This window comes from Saccoglossus kowalevskii, chromosome 7 (genome assembly GCF_978046115.1).
Source record: "Saccoglossus kowalevskii chromosome 7, keSacKowa6.1, whole genome shotgun sequence".
NCBI lineage: Eukaryota > Metazoa > Hemichordata > Enteropneusta > Harrimaniidae > Saccoglossus > Saccoglossus kowalevskii.
The window spans coordinates 5,095,145-5,104,650 of record NC_140647.1 but is presented as its reverse complement, the minus strand read 5'-3'; the positions used below and the strand labels follow the sequence as shown (position 1 = coordinate 5,104,650).

The window sequence follows — 9,506 nt, the reverse complement described above, 5'->3', positions numbered from 1 at the left end:
GTGGCAAAGTATTAGGCTCGTACCTTGCTATTTTTTAACAACTGTTTATAAACAAATATATATTGTTGTAACATATAATAATATTTTAATTTTTTTGGAATACACTATATATTATTTTATTATAATTATTTATTTATTAAAATAGTTAATATTTCTTTTAATAATATTAATTTAATATTTTATTATTGAAAGAGGATAGATGACATCATTTTGCCAACTCGACTGGGCTTTCCTTGTAGATGACGCCACTTCCGTTTGCTCCAGCAAAAGAATAAGAATCAGCTGGTCTGAGTTTTTGCGTCCTGTCCGAGTCGACGAGGAACATAGAAATGAGGCGATCCGCGGGCTGTAAGTATATTTTCAATGAGCCAAATATATAATCGTTGGATTATGTTTCCGTACACTATCAAATTGTTGCGAACATATGGAAAATAAATAGACTGGGTTAAATTCCAAACAAGCGACTTTGAATGGCTCACCATGGAACTATAGTTCCATGGGCTCACTGACGTGTATTACGAGGTTACAATGGTCCCATGCTGCCTGTATTTATTTATTTATTTGGCGCTGCTTTTAGAATCTTTCTACCTATAGCTGGGTTAACTCCGTCCCTTGATATTACGAAACACACGTGTACAAATATTGTACGTAAACAATAACAGTAACAGTATAATACAGCTTCTTATAATAAGTTGTGTACTAGGCCAAATCATATGTCTTTTAAGATCTATGGCCAAATAAATAGTGTGTTTCTGGTAACACTGAAAAGAAAAATAGGCACTGCAGGTGGGAATAACTTTCGCTTACTGATACCGGTCCAGTTCTTGTATACTGTGTTCTCCACCATGAATATCTGATTATTCGGAAACATAAGATTGTACTGTGAATTTAATGCTGTATGACACCATATTCAGGTCTTATGGTACCTGTTATTAATATTCCCATGTTGACTATGTCCCGGACTGTTTACTTACTTATCAGTGTCTGACTGGTATATACAAAATGCTAATGTGTAAAATACCCAATGTGTAAAATTTTACACATAGAAATAGAGAATCACAATATGCATAGAAATGAACACTAAATACAGCTATCCCGGCCTGAATAAGAATCATCAGTCTCCATGAGTGATGTAACTGGTATATCCATCTATTTGCTTAGTGGTCTGAGAGTAAATATTGTCTAGTTCAAAAGTGTCTTTACATACCTCAATGTAAACATTATTGATACAATCAAAGATGTACATTTTTGTGTTTATTTATTTACACCAGATAATATAAATGAAATTGTACAATTAAAATTACATTATTTATATGTAAAGAGAAACAAATGTAGGTAGCAAATTTTCTGGTGTCGGTCGCAGAAATAACTCTGAGGAGCTATTTGTTGAACAAGAAAGTCAGTTTTGGGTTACTGCCATTGTCAAATTTTGGAGAGTAGATAAATAAATGTTTTGTAAATGTAAAGTTACAGCAAAAATAAATGCAGTTCGAAATTGGATACTATTAGTGACACCGTTTGTATTATTTGATTACAGATTCTCAAGGTGCAAATATTAGTGCTGTAATTCACGGGGGCAAAGGTCAAAAAAAAAATTGAGGGACTCCAAAAACGTAATTTACTGCATGACAAACTTTGCAATGTTCTGGTTATCTCTGAGCGACTGCAGTTTTTGAAACAAACTTGAAGGACTCTAAAAATGCAGTTTATGACACGAAAAAATGCAATGTAATGCAAATAATGCAATATCACGACAAATGTTTCAAATGTTCGTTCCATGTTTATTTGGTGATATGAATGATTCAGTCCAGTGCTTAGATAGGTTATTTATTAGAGGCGCCAAGGGAACCAAAATTTAGCGTGATTGCCTTTCCAAGCGAAAAAGGTTGAGGTCAAAACAAAAAAAAGAATGATTTTCACCCAATCATCCATTTTTTGGGTGATATACATATTATTGATTCAGCCCAGCGGTAATCTAGGTTATTTATTAGAAGCACCAGGAGACCCAAAATTTGGGACGTGAATTACTTGGACGACAATAATCAACAAGATGTGAGAGACTACTGGTACTTACCGCAGCAATAGCTACAGTGATTGCGACCCCAAACATATTTTACTTTTAGTAAGCAAAGGTAAAAACTGTGTTTATGCCATGAGAAAGTAAAGACCTTGAACATACTTTAGCGCAAGTAAATTTGTTTTGATTGCCTAGCATGGCGAACACAATTTAAATGAATGCAAATGAATTTTCCTAGTAAGGTTTAAATGTTCTAGTTATCCATGGTGTTGAGGACAACTCATAATGGCAACAAAGGTGAAAAGCATAGACCCTTTTCATAAGTCGGGCGCCCTCTAAGACTTCCTGTTTCCGAAAAACTGAAAAAGAGGTACTAGTATAGAAACTCCACAGTCTCCATAGACATACACAACAGCTATCCAGAAAGTACTGTTTTAAAGGCAAGAAATGCTGTGAATTATGAGTTTATTTTTATTTTGACCCAGTTCTATACGCTGAAAGATTTTTTGTGAGCAATTTTCAAATGAAATTTCCACATTGCATGACTGTGTTTTGAAATATTTATCCAGCTTGTAAAAATATCAGCAAATATTGAAGGTAATGTCATACATTATAATACTATGAACAAACAAACAAGTCATTCTCTACTGAAACTTCAGTCAGTGCACAACCTCCCAAAATCAAAGTGCTCATCAACTGAACACAAAATGTTATACACATACGCGAAAGGTGCTATGATATGTTCATGGATACGTAGCAGGCAAAAATATCAGATAAAACAGTGAGTCACTCCAAAAACAGAGCAAAATGTGAAATTCTTTGTGTCTCTGCTTGTCCTCAGTCATGGCGTTAAGCTATAGCATAAATAAAGTTCTCATTTTAATAGTGACAGAAAACTAAATTGAAATACACCCAAACCATAACATTTTGCATTGAAATACTTATTCAGAATTGTGAATGAATATTTGTACTTTTCATTATGTGTGACAGTGTTATAAATTGTAGAAGTTGGACTATGGATGAAGGTAGAAAAGAAAAAGCTCTTTTATACCTCCATGGTCGATGGAAGGCTTAGCCACTCATCATTTTGGAGTTTGTGCACAGTTAACTAGAGAATACCCATGATGCTCCGCTTCTATTTTTAGATAATTTCTGTATTATGAACGCTATAATATTTTTAATGTAGAATATATGTGAACACATTTTTTAAAACTCTTTTTTTGCTGTTTTTATCCTAAATTTTTTTACATAAAGGCAATAACTTTATTATTATTATTCTCCCACTACAAACAGAGCGGCGTTGGTTGGTTCATTGAGTTATTTTGCCAGTTTGTATGTAGTGTGGAGCTCCATGTGTGTAGCTCTCTGACTTGGCAGTAAATGACTTGTTTTTTCATGGTGTTATAATGCTGGACATTACCTTACCTTTAAACAGATATGAAACGCCCTGAATTCCCATAACCCTGAATACTAACTCACGTACTTCTTTAGGATGTTTTCACATGTTTCTTGCAGTGCATTGTAGGAAATGGTCAAGATAGTAGACATTTGCTGATAAATTTGTGTTTCTTTCATTGCTAAACCTTTCATATATATTGTTTTCCAGTAGATCATAACCATGGATTGCACCAAACCGGTGAAATCTTAGAGGATGAAAACGAAAAACTTGTAGATGGCTTGCATAACAAAGTATCCCAGCTCAAGGAGGTGAGTCATTAGATATTAGAGCCAAAAAAAATAATTTTTTTCTAATCAGCACATGTGTGATTTCACACACCATCTTTTATTTTTACAATATTTTGTCCAAAAAAGGAAATAAAGAAACATTACTCCACCATTTTTTGTTGCCATAGATCACGGTTACTAAAAAAAGACGGTTAGGAAACAAACCATGTTTTTTTCATTGGATGCGTGTCGCACGTAAACATTTGAAACAAAAGAGGTACAATTCTGTGATAAATTAACATAAAATGTATACAGGAAATCAAGATGTCATTTTCCCCAGAGTTCATTGCAATCAACAACTGCACGCCATTTTATTGTGTCTCTGTCGATACTTTCAGTAATACTAAAGTGTAAGTTGTTACAGTGAATCCTGACAAAACCTGTCGCTCGGTTTAAACTCAAAACAAATTTGCCTGTCGCGTATGGCATTTTCGTTTCTAAATAACAAGATCGGCAGAAAACTGAAATAAAAAAACCAACAAAATATGATCAGAAAAAAAGACGTCAAAGAAACCATACAAGTGTTTATATTTCAGCCATGCGAAACTTTTAATGAGGAGCCATGATACCACAATACATTTTGTTGGAAATAAACAAGTTTTTATTTTTTGGTTAAAATTTTATCATAAACTGTTACCAATCACTATGATCATTTACAGTGTATAATGTTGCAGACTTTCAGTACCTCAAGGAAAGATAAATGGCTTTAGAATAATATGTACTGTAGTATGATTTTTGAAGTTAATTCTCAATTCTGTTCACAGCTTACAATTGATATTGGTGTTGAGGTGCGAGCACAGAACAAAATGCTGGGTGACATGGTGAGTCCATGATTATAATATTTTTGTAATAATCACATGTTTTTCGTTTCAATTGATTTTGTGTATTTCTAACCCCCTCTGGTACTGTGCTTATACACTGTCCTTACACTTAACCAGACATTCAGTTTGCATGCTAAATTTGCATAGCGACATCTTCATAATTCTGCCCATGGTGCTTTGCAATATCAGAAATATTTGCAACTATTGTCTATTGCTATTATAGGGGTGGGTTCTGTAAGTCTAAAATCAAGAAAGATGCTACCATCATTTATTTTAGGGATTATAAACAATGAGAATTAAATAAGGAAAACAAGATTGGAATTTGAAAAATCAGAGCAGTAGAGTTGACCTTTAGTAGAAGTGTAATCCCCCTTGCTAGAACAATAGGTTAATCCCCCTTGCTAGAACAATAGGTTAATCCCCCCCTTGTTAGAACAATAGGTTAATCCCCCTTGTTAGAACAATAGGTTAATCCCCCCTTGTTAGAACAATAGGTTAATCCCCCCTTGTTAGAACAATAGGTTAATCCCCCTTGTTAGAACAATAGGTTAATCCCCCCTTGTTAGAACAATAGGTTAATTTCCCATTGCTAGAACAATAGGTTAATTTTCTCTTGTTAGAACAATAGGAGGTTTATCTCCACTTGTTAAAACAAAAGGAGGTTTATCTATTTTATAAAGAACACTCTCCCTATTTAGAAGGATTATAACTAATTTTTCAGACCATGTTGCATCACACCCTGTATAATCAAATCTCTTGCTGGAGCAATAGCAGGCTTTCAAAATACTGTAAAATACTTTATTTTTGCTGGAATTATTTTTTCGCTGAAATGACTTTTTGGGTGTTTTGTATGATTTTATTTATTTTCACTGATTTTTGACAAGTTTAATGTAAAATATAGGGAAAAAGGAATATTTGACCGGATTTTATTTTCACTGAATCATTCTTTCAGCGAAAATAAAGTATTTTTCAGTAAACACCACAAAACTCTGAAAAGCAATATGTTCTTATCAGCCTTTAGTGAAAATTCAGTCAAAAAATGTACTTTGAATACTTAATATGTGCGTCCTTGATTACATCATGAAGGTAAAAAATGATTAAATGTACTGTGAGATAGTCAAAAAACATTTGGCAAGTCAAAAAAAGTGCAAATTTATATACAACAGAAAACAGTGTAAAAGCCACTGCATATTGTCAATCTAGCAATGGTGATCTAATGTTTGATCATGGAAAGGTGAATTGTCTTCAGTGTAAAATAAATGATTTATAGTGATCAGAAAAACACATTTTTTTTAGCATTTACTATCTTTTAGCACCTGATTGTCATTTAATTATGTTAATCACTTATCCCATACAGTAATATAACATTTTGCAATGTACTTGTTGACTGAAATTAAAGTTGTAGCTATCTATCATTTTTTGATTCTGTAAAAGTGAATCATTCCCTGTGTTGTTATTTGCCATCGCCAAAATGTGGACATTGAAAACATTGCAAAGATGATGTTGTACATTAATAAGGTTGGCGCTGGAGGGCGCCCTCTATTAGAATTCAGTTTTGTCAAGCGAACCTCGTGAATTATGGTACAAGATGATAACTTACTGAGGGACCTGGGCAAAATGTCACATAGTTATGCCGCCATCTTAAGGTGACCGTCTTCCTGACAGCCTCTCTACCATTCCCAACATGAGACCAATTTTAAGGAAATGACAACTAACTCGACTTCACATTGTATGTGATGTTAGAATTGTGTAGGCTCACTTTGCTCATGCAGTTATGTCTAAAACAATATTTCGGCAAGATTAGATCATCTTTATGTGGTTATATTCAAACCCAGAAATAACATTCATGTTAGAGTTAGATCAAGGAAGTCTCAATTCTATTCACTGAAACTACTATAAAACATGTTATTTTAGCTGATTCGTAATTTTCCTAATTCAATGTATTGGTAATTTGAAATAAAGTATATCGTTCTAATGAGATACTGTAGAATACTTTATTTTCGCTGGAATTAATTTTCGCTGAAAGGGCTTTTTGGGCGTTTTGTATGGAATTTATTTTCACCGATTTTTTTATGAGTTTAATGTGAAATATAGGAAAAAAAGTATATTTGCTGGATTTTATTTTCACTGAATCATCCCTTCAGCGAAAATAAATTCCAAGTATTCTACAGAAGTTGACACCTCAGCTAAATTAAAGTTCTGTTACATGCATTCATGCATGAGTCAAATTCACTGAAATGACATTTACCAGTTGACATTTTAATAATTATTGCATTTTAATTACCCAGGAAGTAACTTTTTAACAACATAATCATACGATATTCAACTACTGAACAATGTTGTATTTGTTATCATTATTTTGCAGGATGACGACTTTGACAAATCACATGGTATATTATCATCAACGATGGGACGACTAAAAAGAATGGCTGCATCTGGACATAATAGATACATTTTATATCTCATGCTTTTTGCTTTTTTTGTTTTCTTCATCACATGGTATATTATTCGATCAAAGTAACATGCTTTCTCACTTTTCGTTACATGCATCCCCGTCATTACACATCACACATTAGGATTTTAGTTAAACAAAGAATGTGTAAAATACCGCTTTAATTTTATCAATTTTGTGAATTTCATGAGGCAGTAAAAATCACTAAAGCTTTGAAATATTCATTTGTGGGAAAACAAAAACAAATAAAAAAATGCTGTAAAACTTTGTTTTTTCATTTCATAATGGAGTGTAAAATCCTTCTGTCTATGTTTTCCACAACATGTGTTGCATGGTCAGTGTAGATGGATGGAAGGATGATCCACCATTGAAAAATTTTCATTCAAAATTCCAAAATCTTGAAAATTTATATCAGCCAAATTAAAGTGGTATTACAAATGTTACATATATCTATCATATGGTACACATATCAATAAGCATGCATCACGACGACTGTTGATTTATATCAGCATTCGTATGAAAAGTCAGCAGGGTGACTGAACACAAACTTCTGAAGACTAATATACTATGGTATTCAGTAAAATATCTAGAATCATATTTTAAAAAAATGTTTTTTATTATCATTATTTTCCTCTTGTAACCAATATTTGATGTACCAGTATTCACATGTGCATTCAATGTAGATATCCAAGTGTTTTTAAATACAAGATGCAAGTCTGATAATTCATTCATTAATTGTTTTTTTGTTAAGTTTAATGTCAATCAATTCAGGTCTGATTGAACCGATAATTGAACTGTTAATTGATAAACTATTACCAAAGAAACCTTCAGACTTTCAGTGCTCTTCCACCACCCCACCCCACCCCACCCCACTCCTCTTCTATATTCAGCCCTACAGCCATCTAAGAGTCTCATATGTATAGAATGTTTGCTTTACTTTCACTTTTTTTGACCCTTGACACTCACTTTGAATTTCTGCAATATTTTCCTACATGTTGTATGACTTACTGTATTCGTAATATGTTTATGTACAGTACCTAAATTATTTTAATAAAAATATTATGAAAAATGAACACATACATTTTGTATTATGTTGTATTGTTTATGAGGTCAACCGAAACATTTTGTCATGTACCACATTTTCTCTGGAAGCAGTTGTATAAACGTAATTGTTTCATTTTGATTGAACAGTATGTACCATTTATGGTCTATTAGTGGTACCTCTACAATAGAATTGCCAATATAAACCAAAAATCATATTTGTTGCATTTCCACAAATGCTTGTGCTACTAATAAAGCAAAAAATGGTATATGGAAATGTTATCAAAAGCCTGTTCTTATTTTTCATGTGGATGAATTCCTTCAGCTTCCTCAAAAATAGCAAAACTTTACTGGGAAGTATATTTCCAGTGGAGGAGCATGGAAGCTACAAGGGTTTGTTTCACCAAACTCAACTAATATTTTAATGTCAACTATCTTACTGGACATTCACATAGATAAATACCAGTACTGTAATTCTTGCAATTTAGATATATAGAATTTGGTAAGTTTTGCATAAATTTGGAAATTTAGCTATATCCGATATTCATGATTTAAGAACTAATCATTGTCACAATGACACAGTCCATGTTACTTTGCTAATGTCTGATATGCTGAGCATAAGTTATTTCCATGAAATTAAATAAATTAAAAAAATGCAATCACTGGTCCTTCAACAGAATTTGCAAAAAAAATTTGTTCTATTTTCCAAGTAAATCAACCTGTATATTCAAAAAGTAATGGAGTTTAATATTATATGCATACTCAAGACATAGTTGTATACATGAAATTTAAAAATTAAAACAAAATCGATAATTTTCTTTGTTTTTATTGGTATTTTTCACAAAACAAATATTCTTCTGGAAAATTAATCAATATGCACATTCATCAAAAACAACACTGAGCTAACAAAATTTATCATACATACCTCTGCTTGGACTAAGTAACACATATAACAAACATTTATGTTATGTTATTTTGTTAACTCATGGTGAAAACGATTCCTCTTGTGGTGTAAAAAAGTTAATTTATTAACACAGAAGTAAAAACAGAACATCTAGTCAGTATATAGGGGGGGGGCATAGCTGGTACAGGTTACAGGAAATAAAAACGGCATTTTACATTTTTACAAGAAATAAAATGAAAATTCCATTTACAGTAAAAAATAGGTTTGGAAATTACACATCATTTAATTTGGAAAATGTTTTATACGCTTACAAAAATTAATATATTTGTACAAATTACGGATGAATAAAATAGCTGATTACATTTTACACCTTGCCCATGTCTACGAAGTTACGTGTTTTATTTATTTAAATTACATTATTACGAAAATAAAAACAATTGATTACAGCTTACGAAAATACACTATATATCATTCACGGGAAGCTTGGCCCAGGAAGAATTTTCATTATTTCTTATTTTACTATTATTTGATAATTTAAGATATACA

General features: G+C 32.3%; 1 protein-coding gene across 2 annotated transcripts; it reads left to right on the top strand.

Moving 5' to 3' along the window:
- The first annotated feature begins 215 nt into the window (after positions 1-215).
- LOC100376731 (BET1 homolog) lies at positions 216-8,092 on the top strand. Of its 2 annotated transcripts, none has more exons than XM_078010841.2 (4): positions 216-348; positions 3,627-3,724; positions 4,507-4,563; positions 6,929-8,092. In XM_078010841.2, exons 1-4 carry the CDS (start codon positions 330-332, stop codon positions 7,082-7,084), a joined length of 330 nt encoding a protein of 109 aa, XP_077866967.1. In that variant the 5' UTR covers positions 216-329; the 3' UTR covers positions 7,085-8,092. The 2 variants fall into 2 exon arrangements, with proteins under 2 accessions (XP_077866967.1, XP_006818810.1); XM_006818747.3 differs by having other exon boundaries at positions 3,624-3,724.
- Positions 8,093-9,506: the final 1,414 nt, after the last annotated feature.